Consider the following 19,827-nt stretch of genomic DNA (forward strand, 5'->3'; position numbering starts at 1 on the left):
TTTAGTTATGAAAAGACCAGCTCCTCCTCTGTCAGTGGAGCCTCTGCCTTATCCAACACATGTTAACAAACATGGAGAGCCACGGACAACTTAGACACATTTAAATACGCCGCCTTCTGCTATGAGAAAATCAGGGAGCCCAGTTTAATTATCAACTAGTTTGTATTGTTATGACCGCATTATGCGAGAGCAAACAACACCTTATCCTCTCTCCAAAACTGAACAATAGGGGGGTGCCACAGGGCTCAATCCTCGGGCCCCGGCTTTTTAGTCCCCACATAAATGACCTCTCCTCAGTGTGTGACGTGTAGATGATTATGTAAGCTGACAGGACTGTCCTGTTCACCCAAAATGCATGAAAAAATGCAAGTGAGTGAACAAAGTACGAACAGAGGGTGATCCGGAGGTGAGCAGGTGAGCAGGACACAGGGACACAGGCACGATGGGAAAACAGGAACAGGCAGACCAGACGGGCGTAGGGCAGAGCGGGCAGGAGACATCCAGGGCCGGAGCATGACAGGGACGACAGGAACGCAGGCACGACAGGAACAAGTGAGGACGACACAGGCAGGATGAGGACAAACAGACGATCTCGCACTGAGTGTCTTCCCCCATCTCCTCTTATCCACGGCTGGTGTGGTGATTAGCCAGATGGAGAGCAGGTGTGCGCGGGAGGAGCCGAGAGCTCCGCCCAGCTCCAGGTACAGGCAGGTGAGGGAGGGGGAAGGGCACACAGGGAGGAAAACCAGGAGCGGACAGTGCGGATCATGACAGTACCCCCCCCCCCCCCCCCCCCACAAGGGCCACCTCCTGGTGGCCCAAAAATTGATACGGGTGGGCGGAGGGGAGCCGGACGGAGGGCGAGGAGAGGACAGGTTGGGAGTGGACTGGTTGGTACAGGACAGCAAATGGGGAACAGGCCCGTGAACCGGAGACAGACAGGTGAGCAGGGTGGGCAGGTTGTATTGTCCGATGAACCCTGAGTCTGCTTGGTCCATAGTTGGCGAGATCGTTCTGTCATAACGGGTGTGTGTAGCGGACCAAGGGATGCAGACTCGGGCCAGAATTACAGTATTTATTGTAACAATTGAACAAAGTACAAACAGCGGGGTGATCCGGAGGTGAGCAGGTGAGCAGGAACACAGGAACACAGGACACAGGAACAGACAACATGAAGGGCCCACAGGACGACAGGCACGACAGGATCACAGGAACAGGCAGACCAGAGGGGTGTAGGGCAGTGCGGGCAGGAGACATCCAGGGCCGGAGCATGACAGGAACACAGGGACGACAGGAACAAGTGAGGACGACAAACGCAGCACAAACAGCGTGAGTCCAAACAGACGATCTCGCCCCAAGTGTCTTCCCCCATCTCCTCTTATCCATGGCAGGTGTGGTGATTAGCCAAATGGAGAGCAGGTGCGCGCGGGAGGAGCCGAGACCTCCGCCCAGCTCCAGGTACAGGCAGGTGAGGGAGGGGGAAGAGCACACAGGGAGGAAAACCAGGAGCGGACAGTACGGATCATGACAAACATTTACATGCCCAACACCCTAAGTACACATAGAAAGAATTGGATACATGTAATTAATCCACACAAAACAGGAAGTGTGTCTCCTAATCATAGACTGTATGAAGAAGTGGACTAAGTTAGTGTGACCCACAGTGTACAGCTCCAGTCAAATGAAGCTCATCAAGGCTATAGCAGGTTTAGGGACGATTTGGATTTGGTTTCATATTTGGAATTCTGACCATGAGTATCATAGCAACCAAACAGCCAATCAGGAACGAGGCTGTTGAAGGTAATGCCCCTTCCCGCCCACACCGCTGGTTTAACAGGGAGCGGGCGCTTAGCAACGCTGTCAATCAAACCTGTTGCTAACGCTAACAGGAGCGACCTCGGGGAAAGAAGGACCTGATTTGTTATTTGGTATTAATGTTCATATCTTCAATCACAGAGAAAATTGTGAAATAAAAACCCCAGGATCATGTAGAGGGTTAATATGAACATTTAAGACCAAAATGAGTCTGAAGCAGAGACAGAGAGAGAGACAGTTTTTCAATAGAAAGTGAATTAAAGCCAAAGGAGCTATATAGCTATATATATGTATACAGTCTATGCTCTTTGTATGTTACAACACATGTTACCATGAGCCGTGTGCCATTACTGTTTTCCATTATCTTTAATATTTGTGATGATTTAATAATTTGTTAATATTGTTTAATTCACATTCTCCATCCATCCATCCATCCATTTTCTTCCGCTTATCCGGGGCCGGGTCGCGGGGGCAGCAGTCTAAGCAGGGACTCCCAGACTTCCCTCACCCCGGACACGTCCTCCAGCTCCTCCGGTGGGACCCCAAGGCGTTCCCAGGCCAGCCGAGAGACGTAGTCCCTCCAGCGTGTCCTGGGTCTTCCCCGGGGCCTCCTCCCGGTGGGACATGCCCAGAACACCTCCCTAGGGAGGCGTCCAGGAGGCATCCTGAGCAGATGCCCGAGCCACCTCAACTGGTTCCTCTCAACGTGTAGGAGCAGCGGCTCTACTCCGAGCTCCTCCCGTGTGACCGAGCTCCTCACCCTATCCCTAAGGGTGCGCCCGGCCACTCTGCGGAGGAAACCCATTTCAGCCGCTTGTATCCGCGATCTTGTCCTTTCGGTCATTACCCAGAGCTCATGACCATAGGTGAGGGTAGGAACGTAGATTGACCGGTAAATCGAGAGCTTCGCCTTCCGGCTCAGCTCCTTCTTTACCACAACGGACTGATACAGCGACCGCATCACTGCAGACGCTGCACCGATCCGCCTGTCAATCTCCCGCTCCATCCTTCCCTCACTCGTGAACAAGACCCCGAGATACTTGAACTCCTCCACTTGGGGCAGAGACTCACCACCCACCCGGAGAGAGCAAAACACCTTTTTCCGGTCGAGAACCATGGCCTCGGATTTGGAGGAGCTGATTCTCATCCCAACCACTTCACACTCGGCTGCAAACCGCCCCAGTGCCTGCTGCAGGTCCTGGCTCGAAGAAGCCATCAGGACAACATCATCCGCAAACAGCAGAGATGAAATCCTGTGGTTCCCAAACCAGGCCCCCTCCGGCCCCTGGCTGCGCCTAGAAATTCTGTCCATAAATATAATGAACAGAACCGGTGACAAAGGGCAGCCCTGGCGGAGTCCAACATGCACCGGGAACAGGTCTGACTTACTGCCGGCAATGCGAACACAGCTCCTGCTCCGGTCATACAGGGACCGGACAGCCCTTAGCAAAGAGCCCCGGACCCCATACTCCCAGAGCACCCCCCAAAGGACACCACGAGGGACACGGTCGAATGCCTTCTCCAGATCCACAAAACACATGTGGACTGGTTGGGCATACTCCCATGAGCCCTCGAGGACCCGATGAAGAGTATAGAGCTGGTCCAGTGTTCCACGACCAGGACGAAAACCACACTGCTCCTCCTGAATCCGAGGTTCGACTATCGGTCGGATTCTCCTCTCCAGTACCCTGGAATAGACCTTACCGGGAAGGCTGAGGAGTGTGATTCCCCTGTAATTGGAACACACCCTCCGGTCCCCCTTCTTATACAGAGGGACCACCACCCCGGTCTGCCATTCCACAGGTACTGTCCCCGACCGCCACGCGATGTTGCAGAGACGTGTCAGCCAAGACAGCCCCACAACATCCAGAGACTTGAGGTACTCAGGACGGATCTCGTCCACCCCCAGAGCCTTGCCACCGAGGAGCTTGCCAACCACCTCAGTGACTTCAGCCAGGGTGATGGACGAGTCCGCCTCTAGGTCCCCAGTTTCTGCTTCCTCCTCGGAAGACGTGACAGTGGGATTGAGGAGATCCTCAAAGTATTCCTTCCACCGCCCGACAACATCCCCAGTCGAGATCAGCAGCTCTCCACCCGCACTGTATACAGTGTTGGTGAAGCACTGCTTCCCCCTCCTGAGGCGTCGGACGGTTTGCCAGAATCTCTTTGAGGCCGTCCGATAGTCCTCCTCCATGGCCTCTCCGAACTCCTCCCAACCCCGAGTTTTTGCCTCTGTGACCGCCCGAGCCGCGGCACGCTTGGCCCGCCGGTACTCATCAGCTGCCTCAGGAGTCCCACGAGCCAACAAGGCTCGATAGGACTCCTTCTTCAGCTTGACGGCATCCCTTACTTCCGGTGTCCACCACCGGGTTCGGGGATTGCCGCCGCGACAAGCACCACAGACCTTACGACCACAGCTGCGAGCAGCCGCATCGACAATAGAGGTGGAGAACATGGCCCACTCGGAGTCCATGTCTCCAACCTCCCCCGGACGTGGGAGTTGAAGACCCCCCTGACAGAGGGCTCCGCCAGACGTTCCCAGCAGACCCTCACAATGCGCTTGGGTCTGCCAGGTCTGTCTGGCTTCCTCCTCTGCCAGCGGATCCAACTCACCACCAGGTGGTGATCAGTTGACAGCTCAGCCCCTCTCTTCACCCGAGTGTCCAAGACACGCGGTCGGAGGTCAGATGACACGACAACAAAGTCGATCATCGACCTACGACCTAGAGTGTCCTGGTGCCACGTGCACCGATGGACACCCTTGTGCTCGAACATGGTGTTTGTTATGGACAAGCTGTGACTAGCACAGAAGTCCAATAACAAAACACCGCTCGGGTTCAGATCGGGGAGGCCGTTCCTCCCAATCACGCCCCTCCAAGTGTCACTGTCGTTACCCACATGGGCGTTGAAGTCCCCCAGGAGAACAACGGAGTCCCCAGTTGGTGCACTGTCTAGTACCCCTCCCAGGGACTCCAAGAAGGCCGGGTACTCTGCACTGCTGTTTGGCCCGTAGGCCGACACAACAGTGAGAGACCTGTCCCCGACCCGAAGGCGCAGGGACGCGACCCTCTCGTTCACCGGAGTGAACCCCAACACGCAGCGGCTGAGCTGTGGGGCAATGAGCAAGCCCACACCAGCTCGCCGCCGCTCCCCGCGGGCAACGCCAGAGAAATGGAGAGTCCAACCCCTCTCAAGAAGTTGGGTTCCAGAGCCCGAGCTGTGCGTGGAGGTGAGGCCGACTATATCTAGCCGGTAACGCTCAACCTCCCGCACAAGCTCAGGCTCCTTCCCCCCCAGCGAGGTGACGTTCCACGTCCCCAGAGCTAGTCTCCATGTCCAGAGATCCGGTCGTCGAGGTCCCCGCCTTCGACTGCCACCCGGATCTCTTTGCACCCGCCCCTAATTCACATTCTGATCACCCTTAATGTGTTTATTTACCTCAGTGGTTTGTTTTCACACTTTCCCACATCCTACTCAGTCCTACAAATAAAAATGACATTAAATGAAAAGCTGTGTGCATTATATTCATTAATACATTTATGTAATTCATTAATTAAGAGTCTCACCTGAGTACATGGACAGACCAGCCCACCACCGCCGGAGCCAATACAACCATCCACCGTGTGACCTCTGTACCTGTCCAGTTTGGACCGGGCGCGATGAACTGTAAGGAAACACACGCACAATACAATTGACTATAACTCAAATTAAACTAAAAACTTTGAAATTTAAAAAACTAAAATGGTTGATTGGCATGGTCACTGAATATTTATTTATTTTAATAATTTTCATTCATGAAATATAAAAAGACATCAACAGTTAAACATACCACAAATGAATGAGCAGAAAGAAGAGTAATCTTATGTTATGTTCCCACTTTTCCAGACAATACTTTAGCTCTGATCCAGAGCAAAAGACAAAGTTAAATCTGTCAACTGGACAAATCATGTAGGAGTGAAGACGTTTTGCTGCTCGTCCAAGTTCTTCAGTTCTGGTCAGATGCTGGTGCCCACTGCTTTAAATCTATCTGAGGGGAGGGGCTAACTACACTGAAACTGTTGTCTCCAGTTTCAGCTGAAACTGCCCTATTCAGCCTTAATGACCCTGCTATTGTTCTCATTGTTCTGGGTCTGAGGATGGTGTTATAGATGGGGGAGAGATTATGTATCAGGCCCCATTTCTGTTTAAGGAAGGATTCTCTTTCCTAACAAAAATAGCTTCTTTAACAGTTTTTGCCTTAAAGTGTTTGTAGGCTTGAAAAAGACAGAATCTCAAACTGTCTGAAAATTCTCTGAAGTTTTTCCGACACACCCGCTGTGCAAGGAATCGTTACACCTTTCCTTCTAGATTCAAATTACTGGGGTGGGTTTTACATTTGAATTTTAAGCTAAATGTCGTAATGTTAGGCAAAAGGGACCAACATACAGAACTCAGGGAAGTTTTAACAGTTTTTATTTACAAAGTGAAGATAGACAAATGACGGTAGATCAGACGGTGTGTCGGGAGTGGGGAATTAGCCGTGGTCCGGGGGAAAACATGAGAAGCTGAATCAGAGATGAGGAGAACAGTACCGGTACAGGGAAGCATGGTTGAAGACGGGAGAGCTGAGCTGGTCCAAGGAGTGGGATCTGGTGAGGAGCAAAAGGTAATCCGGTAAGCAACATAAAAAGCAGGGGAAAAACATGAACAGAGCCAAGCAAGGTATATGCACGTGAACACGTGGACGATCTGGCGCTGAGTGTCGGATCCTGGCTCCTCTTATCCACTGCAGGTGCAGCTAATGATGACACGTGAGGGAGGGGGAAGGGACAACAACCAAGGCAGGACAGACCGGGATCATGACACTAATCTAGTTTAATAAAGAATTGCAATTTTACTACTTTGTGAATTGGAATCATCTCTTGGCCTCCTTAAGTAAACTTTAACTGTGTGCCTTAGGCTTATATCCTCCAGGTGAAATTCCTGGGGTGGTGTTTGACATTTATTATTAAATTATTTAAACTGAGGACCGAATCAAGGTTTTACTCCACTGCTCCCGCCACATTCTGCTGCAGACATACGACACAGAAAAATGTGCCCTAGAAAAGAGTGTATGTTTATATTCTATATGAGCTGCAATAGCTGATGTTTCCACATTGCTCCAATCCTACAACAACCAATTAAAATGTATAAGTCAGCTTTTTTTTTTTTTTCCTACAAATACCCTCTTTTACAATATCCACAGTATCTGAACTAAAAGTAAAAAGTCAGATACAGGGCCTAAACAATATTAAAAATACAGTTTAAATAGGATATAAACTAGAAGACTTTTGAAAGTACCACTCTTAGTCTAAGACTAAGACTAAGAGCGGTTCAGAAGCCCTTCATGACAAGTGCACGACCAAGGCTAGCTACGTCGCCCAGACCGGCATCACCGGGGCCCCACCCTGGAGACAGGCCTGGAGTGGGTGCTCGACAGCGAGCGCTTGGTGGCCCCTGGTTTCCCCACAGGTCCCAGCCAGGCTCAGCCTGAAGGAGCAATGTGGGGCCATCCTCATGTGGACCCACCACCCGTGAGAGGATCCATAAGGGGTCAGTGTAGAGAGATCTGGGCAGCAGCTGAAGGTGGGAAACTTGACGACCGGATCTCCGGACATGGAGACTAGCTCTGGGGACATGGAATGTCCCCAGGGGGGAAGGAGCCTGAGCATGTCCAGGAGGTTGAGCTTTACCGACTAGATATAGTCAGCCTCACTCACGACCGATCACCACCTGGTCGTGAGTTGGATCCGCTGGCCGAGAAGGAAGCCGGACAGACCTGGCAGGCCCAAGCGTATCATGAGGGTCTGCTGGAAACGTCTGGCGGAGCCCTCTGTCAGGGAAGTCTTCAACTCACACCTCCACGAGAGCTTCTCACTGATCCCGGGGAAGACTGGGAACATGGACTCTAAGTGGGCCATGTTCTCCACCTCTATTATTGATGCTGTCACTCATAGCTGTGGTTGTAAGGTCTGCGGTTCTTGTCGCCGTGGTAACCTCGGAAAACGGTGGTGGACACCGGAAGTACAAAGGGGTACTACTGAACCTTGTTGGCTTGTGGGACTCCTGAGGCAGCTGACAAGTACTGGCGGGCAAAGCGTGCTGCGGCTCCTGTGATCATGGAGGCAAAAACTCAGGGTTGGGAGGAGCTCAGGGAGGCCATGGAGGAGGACTCTCAGACGGTCTCAAAGAGATTGTGGCAAACCGTCCGACGCCTCAGGAGGGGGAAGCAGGTCTTCACCAACACTGTTTACAGTGCGGGCAGAGAACTGCTGACCTCGACTGGGGATGTTGTCACATCTTCCGAGGAGGAAGCAGAGACTGGGGACCCGGCGGCGGACTCATGGATCACCCTGGCTGAAGTTACAGAGGTGGTTAGCAAGCTCCTCAGTGGCAAGGCTCCGGGGGTGAATGAGATCTCTGGATGTAAAGGAAGGGCTGTCCAGTGACTGTATGACCGGAGCAGGAGCTGTGTTCATTGCTGGCAGTAAGTCAGACCTGTTCCCGGTGCATGTTGGACTCAGGGCTGCCCTTTGTCACCGGTTCTGTTCATTATATTTATGGACAGAATTTCAAGGTGCAGCCAGGGGCCGGAGGGGCTCTGGTTTGGGAACCACAGGATCTCATCTCTGCTGTTTGCAGATGATGTTGTCCTTATGGCTTCATCGAGCCAGAACCGGCAGCACTGGGGCGGTTTGCAGCCGAGTGTGAAGCGGCTGGGATGAGAATCGGCTCCTCCAAAAACAAGACCATGGTTCTCGACCAGAAAAAGGTGGTTTGCTCTCTCCGGGTGGGTGGTGAGTCTCTGCCCCAAGTGGAGGAGTTCAAGTATCTCGGGGTCTTGTTCACGAGTGAGGGAAGGATGGAGCGTGAGATTGACAGGCGGATCGGTGCAGCATCTGCAGTGATGCGGTCGCTGTATCGGTCCGTTGTGGTGAAGAAGGAGCTGAGCCCAAAGGCAAAGCTCTCGATTTACCGGTCAATCTACATTCCTGCCCTCACCTATGGTCATGAGCTCTGGGTAAAGACAGAAAGGTCGAGATTGCGGATACAAGTGGTCGAAATGGGTTTCTTCCGCAGAGTGGCCGGGCGCACCCTTAGGGATAGGGTGAGGAGCTTGGTCACACGGGAGGAGCTCGGAGTAGAGCCGCTGCTCCTACACATCAAGAGGAGCCAGTTGAGGTGGCTCGGGCATCTGCTCAGGATGCCTCCTGGACACATCCCGAGGGAGGTGTTCTGGGCATGTCCCACCAGGAGGAGGCCCCGGGGAAGATCCAGGACACGCTGGAGGGACTATGTCTCTTGGCTGTCCTGGGAACGCCTTGGGGTCCCATCAGAGGAGCTGGAGGACGTGTCTGGGGTGAGGGAAGTCTGGGTCCCTGCTTAGACTGCTGCTCCTGCGACCCGGCCCCCTTATAAGAGGAAGAAAATGGATGGATGGATGGACTGTTGAAATGACAAACCTTGCCTTCCGCCCATTTTGTTTTTTCTCAGCATTTGACACCTCCGCTCTCAGAATGCAGGACTATTAGTGGTTCCTAGAGTGTCCAAAAGTACAGTGGGAGGGAGAGCATTCAGTTACCAAGCTCCTGTGCTATGGAATCAACTCCCTGCTGATGTTAAACAGGCCCCACAGTCTCTGTATTTAAGACCAGGCTTAAAACCTTCCTCTTCGGTATAGACCAGGTTACATAGTGAGGGAGTTAGGGACATTAAAACCCGGGATAAGACAGGCTGCAGTAGGAGTAACTAGCTGGGGGAAGTATGGCAACCTGAGCACTATCCTCTGCTTTGTCCTATTTTCTCATCAGCAATGCTATTCACATGTTGTCCCCTGTCCCACTCCCCCTGTGGCGTGTAACTCTTTCAGATGCCCCGATGACAGCTGGACCCTCTCCTCCTCCCCATCTGGCCCTCCTCCACCTGCCTCCCTCTCCTCCTCGCCCGGCTCTCCTCCTCCTCACCTGGTCTTCCTCCTCCTCGCCTGGCCTATTTTTCTTGTTTTGTCTGATTTTTCCTGTTGTTTTGTTTTTGTGTGTTGTTTTGTTTTTGTGTGTTGTTGTGTTTTTGTGTGTATATCTCGGTGGCTGAGTGGCTCATGTCTCACAGCAGAGGGTTTGGTTGGATCCCCGGGTCGCCCAGGCCTTTCTGTGTGGAGTTTTTCATGTTTCTCCTCGTTTCTGGATGGGTTTCCTCCGGGTACTCCGGTTTCCCCCATCAACCAAAACATGAACGCCCTTCGAGACAACTGTTGTTGTGATTTTGGGCATTACAAAAATAAAATGAATTGAATTGAATTAATAAGGAATATGTATGATGTAAACACAGAAGGAGCCTCCTTCATTCAAGTCTTCGTTCAAGTCCGACCACTCCACTATGTCTTCCTCATATTGACTATTGTTTTAGAGTGTGGTAGTTTGCTGATTTCATTGCTCTCAGTGAAACCATGTATGTCTCAAGGACTCAGGGGCGAGCAGGTCGGATCACAGCTGACCCTTCTCACCTATGGACTATTTGAACCACTCCCTTCTGGCAGTCATTTTAAACAACTGCAACAAAGCAATATAATTTTATTGGGGTCTTTTATCTTATCACATTGTTTGAAGCAGTTCTCCTGAAATGAAAGTTGTCTTACAGCCGTCGTTCTGGGGTGAGGTTCTGAAAGAAGTCACACAGAGTTTAAGAAGTTGTTTATTATTTATCAAAATGTGCATATGTTCAAACAAACTATTATTTTGAAGCCTTGGCTGAAATAATAGGCTATGATCCATGATTTGTTTTGCCTAAACAGGATTTATAGTTTAGTTTATAGTTTAGTCTAGGCCAAAGCCTAGACTAAACTATAAATGACTACCACAATCATAAAGTTGTCTGTCTAAATATATTTTTTGTACAGTGTGTATTACACACACAGTAAATGTCACAATATTAACAATCAGAACTGTTTCTAAATCATGATTGGGGAAAATATATCATGGGTCATAGCCTATTATTTCAGTCAAGGCTTCAAAACAAGGATCTGTGCTTGGTCCAATCCTATTTACTCTGTATATGTTGCCATTGGGTAACATTATCAGAAAACATGGCATTAATTTTCACTGCTACGCTGATGACACTCAGCTGTACTTATCAATGAAACCAAATCAGACTGATCAAATAGATAAACTCAGTGCCTGTGTGAAGGACATCAAAACCTGGATGACCTTGAATTACCTGCTCTTAAATCCTGAAAAAACAGAGGTCATTGTCGTTGGTCCCAAAGGTCAAAGAGATTCTCTGTCAGACCAGATAATCTCACTCGACAATGTGAGTATAGCTTCTAGCCCTACTGTAAAAAATCTTGGAGTCCTATTTGATCAAAATCTCTCATTCACAGCCCATATAAACCTATCTTGTAAAACCGCATACTTTCACCTGCGAAATATAACTAAAATTAGAAATATTTTACCTAAAAACAATGCTGAAAAACTCATCCATGCATTTGTTACTTCCAGACTTGATTACTGTAATTCCCTGCTTGCCGCCTGCCCCAAAAGTACTATAAAGTACTATAAAGTACTATAAAGTACTATAAGGAGCCTCCAGTTGGTCCAAAATGCAGCAGCCAGAGTCCTAACAGGAACTAAAAGAAGAGACCACATCAGTCCTGTACTAAAATATCTGCACTGGCTTCCTGTCGAGCTTAGAATCAAATTCAAAGTCGTCCTCCTGACATACAAAGCCCTAAACGGTATGGCCCCATCCTATCTGCAAGATGCTATTGTCCCGTACCAGCCAAACAGAGCACTCCGCTCTCAGAATGCAGGACTATTAGTGGTTCCTAGAGTGTCCAAAAGTACAGTGGGAGGGAGAGCATTCAGTTACCAAGCTCCTGTGCTATGGAATCAACTCCCTGCTGATGTTAAACAGGCCCCCACAGTCTCTGTATTTAAGACCAGGCTTAAAACCTTCCTCTTCGGTATAGACCAGGTTACATGGTGAGGGAGTTAGGGACATTAAAACCCGGGATAAGACAGGCTGCAGTAGGAGTAACTAGCTGGGGGAAGTATGGCAACCTGAGCACTATCCTCTGCTTTGTCCTATTTTCTCATCAGCAATGCTATTCACATGTTGTCCCCTGTCCCACTCCCCCTGTGGAGTGTATCTCTTTCAGATGCCCCGATGACAGCTGGACCCTCTCCTCCTCCCCGCCTGGCCCTCCTCCACCTGCCTCCCTCTCCTCCTCGCCCGGCTCTCCTCCTCCTCGCCTGGTCTTCCTCCTCCTCGCCTGGCCGATTTTTCCATTGTTTTGTTTTTGTGTGTATATCTCGGTGGCTGAGTGGCTCATGTCTCACAGCAGAAGGTTTGGTTGGATCCCCGGGTCACCAGGCCTTTCTGTGTGGACTTTTTCATGTTTCTCCTCGTGTCTGGATGGGTTTCCTCCGGGTACTCCGGTTTCCCCCATCAACCAAAACATGAACGCCCTTCGAGACAACTGTTGTTGTGATTTTGGGCGTTACAAAAATAAAATGAATTGAATTGAATTAATAAGGAATATGTATATGTAAACACAGAAGGAGCCTCCTTCATTCAAGTCTTCGTTCAAGTCCGACCGCTCCACTATGTCTTCCTCATACTGACTATTGTTTTAGAGTGTGGTAGTTTGCTGATTTCATTGCTCTCAGTGAAACCATGTATGTCTCAAGGACTCAGGGGCGAGCAGGTCGGATCACAGCTGACCCTTCTCACCTATGGACTATTTGAACCACTCCCCTCAGGAAAAAGCCACTCCCCTCTGGCAGGAGGCTAGAGTCTTTCATAACATCTTTCACTCTAACACCTGTCACTTTAAACAACTGCAGTTCACTTACTTGCACTGTTGTTTTGCCTCTACTGTATATTTTGTATTTTAATCAAAGTGTATTTTTTACCTGATTTTAATCCATGATTTTATTTTTATTTTACTATTGTTTATAGTCTTATTTTGCACTGTATCGCTGAAGCAAGTTGGTGTTTGTGAATTTTGGTCACTCCTAAAGCCAATAACACTCCACTGTGCGTTACTGACTGTTAACTGTGCATTGCCAGTTATAGGTTACTATAACTCAGCTATATAATTTAATTGGGGTCTTTTATCTTATCACATTGTTTAAAGCAGTTCTCCTGAAATGAAAGTTGTCTTACAGCACTCGTTCTTGGATGAGGTTCTTAAAGGATACACAGAGTTTAAGAAGTTGTTGAAGTTGACCCTCCCAGTCGTCCACATACAAGACAGTTTCTCTTTCTGTTTGATAAAATGACAATGCCATCTTCTGCTGATTACTTTCAATGGGAAAACATTTGTACTGTTCCATTCCACATCTTCATCAATCCCAACCAATTTCAAGAAAAGATCACGACACCTTTGTTTGTGTACTTTTATTCTGACTTATGTAAAGACTTATCAGATAATTCACTAATGCCAATCCCCTAAGTGAATACACTCTTTCGGGTCCTGATGACTGACGGGTCTCGTCCAAACATCACTGCTCCCTTCAGGATGGCCTCCTGTGGGTTTTTAGGACACAGCACTTTGGCCTGATCACTGAACTCTCTACGAACGTATCTGCGCAGAATATGGCTCGATGACAACCCTCCCACTAACAGAATGTATTTAATGTCAGAATGTTTGTTGAGGATCTCAGACAGACTGTCAGTGACGTGGACCAGAGTCTCACGGAAGAAAGACTCCATTTTCTTCTCAGAGATTTCCATTTTGGCGCTGTAAGACTCTGCATTTGGCTGTTTAACCCAGTGGAAGGTCATGCCATCCATTGGTTCAAACAAAACTTCATTTCTAGTTTTCTTTTTTTGATGAGTGGCTGGACCACAACATATTTCAGGGCAGTGGGAAAACAAAAACAAAAATTCTGTGCAAGTGTCATTAAAACAAGAGAGCAGACCATCCTGCATGTTCTGCCAATCATCTCCATTCATAGTTCAGAGGTACTGAACCAGAAAACAAAGAGGCAGACATAGACTTCATGCGCACTCAGCGTGTTGGACTAACCACAGCTTGAGTGACAGTTAGAGAGAACAACATGACCAAGTGATCGGAAAAGTGCGTTTCACAAATCTCCATCAGACTTACATCAAGACTGAAGGACAACACCAAGTCCAAGGTGTGTCCTTTCTGAGTGTTGAGCCCAACATCGACTGGGTTAAGTTAAATGACTCAATCAAGTTTAAAAATTCATTCACAACAGGTCTGGATTCACAACAGACATGGATATTAAAATCTCCATCAATTAAAAGCTGGTCATGGTGTAGTAATAGGTCTGTCAGAAGATCTGTAAAGTTCTGATTAAAATCTTTATCATTATATGATATTATTATTCTCTGTTTAATTTTGCACTATTAAGCTGAAGGAAGTTTGTGACTGTTAACTGTGCATTGCCAGTTATAGGTTACTATAACTCAGCTATATAATTTAATTGGGGTCTTTTATCTTATCACATTGTATGAAGCGGTTCTTCTAAAATGAAAGTTGTCTTACAGCAGCTGTTCTGGGGAAGAGGTTTTGAAAGGCGTCACACAGAGTTTAAGAAGTTATTTATTTACCTTAGTTGAAACAAAAGTTTTAAATATTACAAATTCTAATTTTCAGTGATCACATGAAGACACAAATCAAAATTTGCATATGTCCATACAAACAATTATTTTGAAGGCTTGACTAAAATAATATCCATCTAATCTACAGGATTTCATGTTAATATTGTGATATTAACTGTATGTAATATACACTGTACAAAAACATTTTTTAGATTTTTGGGATAGTGGTAGTCATTTATAGTTTAGTCCAGGCTTTGCCAATGTGCCCACTGTCTTATGAAGCTATAAAGTCCACTATGACTGACACTGTGGACTTGGACTCAAGGTCAGTGGCCTTTGCTTTTATTTCAGTGGAGCCAAAAAAGACTTCTAGTTTTACTTCACGATTCGTTCCTTTTGCAGTGTCGGGCATATCTACGACACACTCTGCAACTGGACCCTCCACCCCCCAGTCGTCCACATACATGACAGTTTCTCTTTCTGTTCGATAAAATGGCAACTCCATCTTCTTCTGATCACTTTCAATGGGAAAACATTTGTACTCTCTTGTACTGTTCCATTCCACATCTTCATTTATCCCGACCAGTTTGGAGAAAATATCTCCACACCAAATCACTCCCTCTTTGGTTGTGTACTTTTTTCCTGGCTTGTGTAAAGATGGATCAAATAATTCATTAACACCAAGCCCATAAGTGAACGCACTCTTTCGGGTCTGGATGACTGACTGGTCTCGTCCAAACATCACAGCTCCCTTCAGGATGGCCTCCTGTGGGTTTTTAGGACACAGCACTTTGGCCTGATCACTGAACTCTCTATAAACGTGTCTGCGCAGAATATGGCTCGATGATAACCCTCCCACTAACATAATGTATTTAATGTCAGAATGTTTGTTGAGGATCTCAGACAGACTGTCAGTGACATGGACCAGAGTCTCACGGAAGAAAGACTCCATTTTCTTCTCAGAGATTTCCAGTTTGGCGCTGTAAGACTCTGCATTTGGCTGTTTAACCCAGTGGAAGGTCATGCCATCCATTGGTTCAAACAAAACTTCATTTCTAGTTTTCTTTTTTTCAAACAAATACTTGAACTTTTCATAGAAGTCTAACTGCCGCACCTTAGCGTGATCAGCCTGTCTGAAACATATAAAATCTTCCATAAAGGCCTGAGCCTCACTGGGAAAGTCTGTCTCATATTCCTCCCACAGACCATCACAGAAGAACTCTCTCATACACTGAACAAACTTTCTGTCCACTCTTCGTCCTCCTTTGTCATTTCCTGAGGCTTTGTGCAGCTCTTTAAGTCGTCCACCTTCAAGAACCTCGTGAACTGTTATATCGATGGTTCCTCCTGAAATAAGAGACAAATGTCCACGGACATGAACACAGATCTGTCCAAGGCAATGAAACACACAACACACACAACACACACAAACTGTTGTCTTTTAGTAATAGTGGTAACTAGTATTTATTGTGTGAAAAATAGACAAGATGTGAAAATAAAAACAGAATCAACCATTTGAGATCCCAATAGAGTCCAAGATCAAGTTTCATAAGATTCCCAACATTACCAACAGCAGTGCACTCATTAAGATCAGTGTTGGGGATAACAGCATTTAGTTTCTCTTTAGCTTTCTCATCTCCTTCAGAGGAGCTGGAAAGTTTTCCCTATGTTTTGGGAAGATAACAAGACCCGGATGAGGGATTACAGACAGTGACTGGCTAAAACGGTGATTGACTGTAAAGGCAACCAATCAAAAGCAGCACTGGGCGGCCGTAAAGACTTTCCTGAGATTTCATTGGTTTAGCTCTGGCACGAGGTCGAATACTCACTGTTTTCAACACACATGAGGAAATATGCTGATTCTTGTGGACTGTATGGATGAACATTATTTAGTGACTCTTTGTGACAGGAGCACAAACAGACGACTACAGCTGGAGTGACACGTGCGTCTGGAGTTTAGAGTTTGATAAAAAGACATGAGCGAGACCTTAAGTGCAGCTGATCTAACATCTGTTTCAGCGCTGCCATGTGGCTCATGTTTGTAATGTTCTGATATCTGTTTGGCCACAGTCTGCTGTGTAAAGGGGACAGTAGTTTGCTCTGTTGTTATGACTTTACAGATGTGAGTCCGTGTTGATGATTTTGATCTTTATGGATGAGAATATCTTCTAACGCTGACTTTGAATGTATTTGGTGATTTGCAGGACAAATAACACTGAATATAACTCGTTTTTACTTAGGAAAAGCAGCTGAGGTATATTTTCAAGGATTTCTTTTTGGTAATTACATAGTTGCTTTATCTGGTAATTAGTTACTTTCATCACACAGTAACACCATTACCACACTTTGGGGGAGAAGAAATTGGTAACTATAACTATTACTGTTTTGAAGGATCTTGGTCAACACTGATTATGGTCACTCACCTCCACAGTCAACGACAATGTACTGAGTTCCAGGGCTCAGATTGATTTCCACAGGAGCTTCGGCCATCATGAAATCTTCAGAGCAGAGCTGTTTACACTGAATCGAAGCCGCCTCTGGCTCCAGAGCGATCACCAGTTTGTCTTCAGTGGCTGCAGTCACTAATCCAGCCTGGAAATATGAAAATATCCATCACTGAAAAGACTCTATGGACTGATTTTCGGTTTATGAAAGTTTACATAAAAGTTTCGATGTTGAGTACTGACCTGAACTGCAGCTTCTCTCATGACCTGTCGCGCTGGATTGTCCCATATGGCCGGCACAGTCAGGACCCAGGTGAAGTTTAAAAGACCCTTGGCCATGTTCTGTGTTTCTTTGTCGAGAGCTTCCAGAGCATCGTCCTTCAGGAACCTCAGAGCTGCAGAGAACACCTTCAGAGCTTCCATCTGCCTCTTGTTCACATCTCTGATCTCCATATTCTTTGTGATTTTCTATGGAGGAAGCAAAGAGACATTTTACATTTGTCGTAGACGGTCCATTACAGAGAGAAGTGTTTCTTACCTGTTTGTATAGCTCCATCTTAAAGTCTTTAAAGTAGTAGTAGTTTGCAGTTTTTCTACACATTTCATTATATTTGTCTCTAGCCCTGTATCCAAAATCCACAAACTCTTTGTTTTCATCGAACAGGATGCACGTGGGGGTTTTGGAAGTGTCTGCGCCCGACTTTCGCTCCCATCGTTTGACACGCTCTAGTTGTTGATTATTTAGAGTTAAACTGTAGGCATAGCCGCTGTACGCAGTGCCAAAGTCAATCGCAATGATACAGCTCCTGCTCATTTCTGCAGAGAGAAGAACCGGTCTGACACTGATACAGGTGAAGTGAGAGGCTCTGCTGAGGCCACTTATACGACTGTGTAAAGTCCACCTCAAGGGAGTGGCCTGTGTTTATTTTTTTACTTAAGATTTATAATTTTATAATGTTAATTTTTATTTGTGTTTTCATTGTGTTGAAATCCCTCTGTCCAGCAAAATGGTTTAAAGTAAGCCAGGCATTAAAAAACAGATGGGTTCATCTTGAATGAATCTAACTGAAAAGCCCTGTTTTTTGTTTCTTGTGTTGTCATTAAAAAAAAAGACATATTCTGCTTTTACTTTAGGTTGCAGAGATAGGGGGTAGGTGAAAACCAACATTTTCTGAGCAAAATTCTAAAAACTCATAAGTTGATTTTAAACATGCTGCATGAGAAAGAACTCGAACATTGTGGAATTATTATGAAATTGTGCCCACAATAAAAGCATGATAGCAGCTGATGGGAAGGAAGTTGGCACCAAACAGTCCCTTATCATGGTGTGTGTGTCTGTGTGTGTGTGGGTGTGAGTGTATGTGTATGTGCATGTGTGTGTGTTAAACTGAAATATCAATCTGAAATCACATGAAAAAGTCAAACAGTTAACCTGTTAACGTTCCGACGGCTCGCCAATTTACACATCAAATGAAAGCTACGGCATTCATCTTTCTGAATATACAAGCCATTTTCAAATGCAATCATCACAGTGCTGACAGGAAAGCCGTTTTTAAAGAAAAGTCAAAAATGTGGATTTGGATTTCACTTACCTTTGAGGGTACATAAGTTATAACATAAATTGGTCTCATTCATTCCGTACAGGTCCAGAGAATATAATCCAGTCAAGTCACTCTCCCCATTGTAGAATCAACTAATTATATTACACACATTTAGTGACATTTTCCTCTTACAGCCAATGAGCAGTGGAACACAAAGTTGCATGGCATGCCATGGTTTTCCGTAAACAGATGGAGATTGACACGTGCGTAAAAGAAGCCGAGTGGATGCAAATATCCGTGCGTACTGTGTGCGTAATTTTACGCACTGTTGTTTTGCAGCAGTTTTGCATTCTAAACATGACGAAACAGACAAAACTGTCGTAACCAGCGGGGCGTAGGGACCAAAGCTGCGAGACTCACGAAACTTTAACAATGTCTTTATTCACAATAAGTGTTCATAGAAACCAAAGTTCATTTATCCACAAGGCTGGGGAACGAGGCTGCTTCATAGCATAGTGTCCGACATAACATAGTTCAGAAATCCAGAGTAGCTGGGGAGCGTGGGTGCAGGTCCGTGAGCGCAGAGAGACAAAAGTGCACGACAATGAAGACACAAGATCATACCAGGGCGGAGGTGCGGGTGCTGGGGGAGTCCTTAGCTGGTTCTGGGGCGGAGATCTGGAGCAGAGCAAAAAGGTTCCAATAAGACAAAGTGTACAAGCAAGAATCAAAGTACTAAGCCATGAGCATAATCACGTGAAACACGCGGACGTTCCAGCGCCGAGTGACTCGTCCGGACCCCTCTTATCCGCGGCAGGTGGCGTTGATTGCGCTGATGGGGAGCAGGTGCGCGTGGGAGGAGTCCGGATTCCGCCCAGCTCCGGAGACAGACAGATAAACCCCAGGTTTATCCAGGTGAGCACGGTGGAAGTCCCTCACCAGGTTCGGGTCCAAGATACGGGCCCTGGGCACCCATGAACGCTCCTCGGGTCCGTATCCCTCCCAGTCGACCAGGTACTGGAGCCCCCTACCCCTCCGGCGGACATCGATGAGCTGCCGGACAGAGAAGGCTGGGTGACCATCGACAAGTCGGGCGGGAGGAGGGGGACCGGAAGGAGGGCAAAGGTCGCTGGTGCAGACCGGCTTGATCTGGGAGACATGGAACGTGGGATGAATGCGGAGCGAGGGGGGAAGCTGCAGCCGTACCGCAGAGTCGTTAACGACCCTGTTGATCTTGAAGGGACCAAGGAATCGGGGGGAAAGCTTGTGTGAGTCAGTCTTGAGCGGGATATTCCTTGAGGACAACCAAACCGACTGCCCGGGCGCATAGTTGGGAGCTGGAACGCGCCGGCGGTCAGCCACTATCTTAGTGCGAGCCCCCGCCTTAAGGAGCGCCTCCCGAGTCCTCCGCCAGGCCCGGCAACAGTGCTGAAGATGGT

General features: G+C 47.5%; 1 protein-coding gene across 1 annotated transcript; it reads right to left on the reverse strand.

Annotated features, from left to right (window-relative positions):
- Positions 1-14,637: 14,637 nt before the first annotated feature.
- LOC117389053 (heat shock 70 kDa protein 12A-like) lies at positions 14,638-17,685 on the reverse strand. Its single transcript, XM_033986622.2, has 4 exons — positions 17,386-17,685; positions 17,091-17,315; positions 16,827-16,995; positions 14,638-15,750 (listed from the first exon to the last, which is right to left on the reverse strand). Exons 1-4 carry the CDS (start codon positions 17,659-17,661, stop codon positions 14,678-14,680), a joined length of 1,743 nt encoding a protein of 580 aa, XP_033842513.1. The 5' UTR covers positions 17,662-17,685; the 3' UTR covers positions 14,638-14,677.
- Positions 17,686-19,827: the final 2,142 nt, after the last annotated feature.

The sequence above is a fragment of the Periophthalmus magnuspinnatus genome, chromosome 21, assembly GCF_009829125.3.
Source record: "Periophthalmus magnuspinnatus isolate fPerMag1 chromosome 21, fPerMag1.2.pri, whole genome shotgun sequence".
NCBI lineage: Eukaryota > Metazoa > Chordata > Actinopteri > Gobiiformes > Gobiidae > Periophthalmus > Periophthalmus magnuspinnatus.